The sequence below is a fragment of the Mustela lutreola genome, chromosome 12 (assembly GCF_030435805.1).
Source record: "Mustela lutreola isolate mMusLut2 chromosome 12, mMusLut2.pri, whole genome shotgun sequence".
In the NCBI taxonomy this organism is placed as follows: domain Eukaryota; kingdom Metazoa; phylum Chordata; class Mammalia; order Carnivora; family Mustelidae; genus Mustela; species Mustela lutreola.
The window spans coordinates 42608879-42610151 of record NC_081301.1 but is presented as its reverse complement, the minus strand read 5'-3'; the positions used below and the strand labels follow the sequence as shown (position 1 = coordinate 42610151).

Sequence of the window (1273 nt, the reverse complement as noted above, 5' to 3'; positions counted from 1 at the left end):
TTCTCTCTCCAAACACTCGGTGTTACAAGTTCGGCACCTTCTTCCTCTTTCCCGTCCGTTTAATGTTTTCTCCTCTCTCCCACCCCACCCTTGTAGTCTTTCTTCACACCTCCACTTTCTCTTGACCTAGACCTTGTCAAATCTTAACCGGCCTCCCTTTTCCCCTTTTCCTATCGTTGCTCTCTCCCTGCCCCCACCACAATTTATCTCTACAGGTTCTTTTTCTTTTCTTTCTTTTTTGTTTTTATCACGAAAAACTGTATTTAGATTTAGCCAGCTGGACTCAGTTTAGATGATCCCAATTTTGTTGGCAACATCCAAAGCATCGTAGTCAGGGGCCAGTTGAACGTATGCCTTCTTCTCTCCATCAGGCCTGATTAAGGTGTTGACCTTGGCTACATCAATGTCATAGAGCTTCTTCACAGCCTGTTTGAGCTGGTGCTTGTTGGCCTTGACATCCACCATGAACACAAGTGTGTTGTTGTCTTCTATTTTCTTCATGGCTGACTCAGTAGTCAGGGGGAACTTGATGATGGCACAGTGATCCAGCTTGTTTCTCCTGGGGGCGCTCTTTCGAGGGGATTTGGGCTGCCTTCGGAGACGCAGAGTCTTGGGTCGTCGGAATGTAGGTGATGTGAGGATCTTCTTTTTTTTGTGACTGTGGACGCCTTTCAGCACTGCTTTCTTGGCTTTCAAAGCCTTTGCTTTGGCTTCGGCTTTGGGAGGGGCAGGGGCTTCCTTCTTAGCTTTCGGCACCATCTTTGTAAAAGGGCTCTTTTTGTTTCTTTGTTTCTTTCTTTCTTTTTTTTTTTTTTGAGAGAGACCACACGTGAGCAAGTAGCAGTGGGGATAGGGATGGGCAGAGGGAGAGGGAGAGGATCTTTTTTTTCCCAAAGACTTATTTATATATTTGAAAGAGATAGAGAGAGCGTGGAGGTAGGGTGGTGGCAGAGGGAGAGAAAGTCCTAAGCAGACTCCATGCTAATTGTGGAACCCAACTCGGAGCTCTATCTAATGACCGTGCGCTCACAACCTGGGCCAAAAATCAAGAGTTGGGTGTTTTGCAATGCCAGGGGCTCATGATCTGGCCTTTGAAATTTCTGTTTTCAGCCCTACTGTCAAGCCGCCCCACCCATTCCATGCCAGAAGTAGCTTGCTATTTCCAGCATCTACCAGGCTGTATAATTCGATCTGTGTTCACCCTGCTTTGATGATCCTTTCTTATAAGGGTTTTCCTTATAATATCCATCTTATAGACTGAGCTCAGTGCTAA

The 1273-nt window shown here is 46.1% G+C and overlaps 1 protein-coding gene across 1 annotated transcript; it reads right to left on the bottom strand.

The window, feature by feature from the left end:
- Nucleotides 1-288: 288 nt before the first annotated feature.
- On the bottom strand, nt 289-759 carry LOC131812897 (large ribosomal subunit protein uL23-like). The gene has a single exon (XM_059142869.1). The coding sequence runs from the start codon at nt 757-759 to the stop codon at nt 289-291; it is 471 nt and encodes a 156-aa protein (XP_058998852.1).
- Nucleotides 760-1273: the final 514 nt, after the last annotated feature.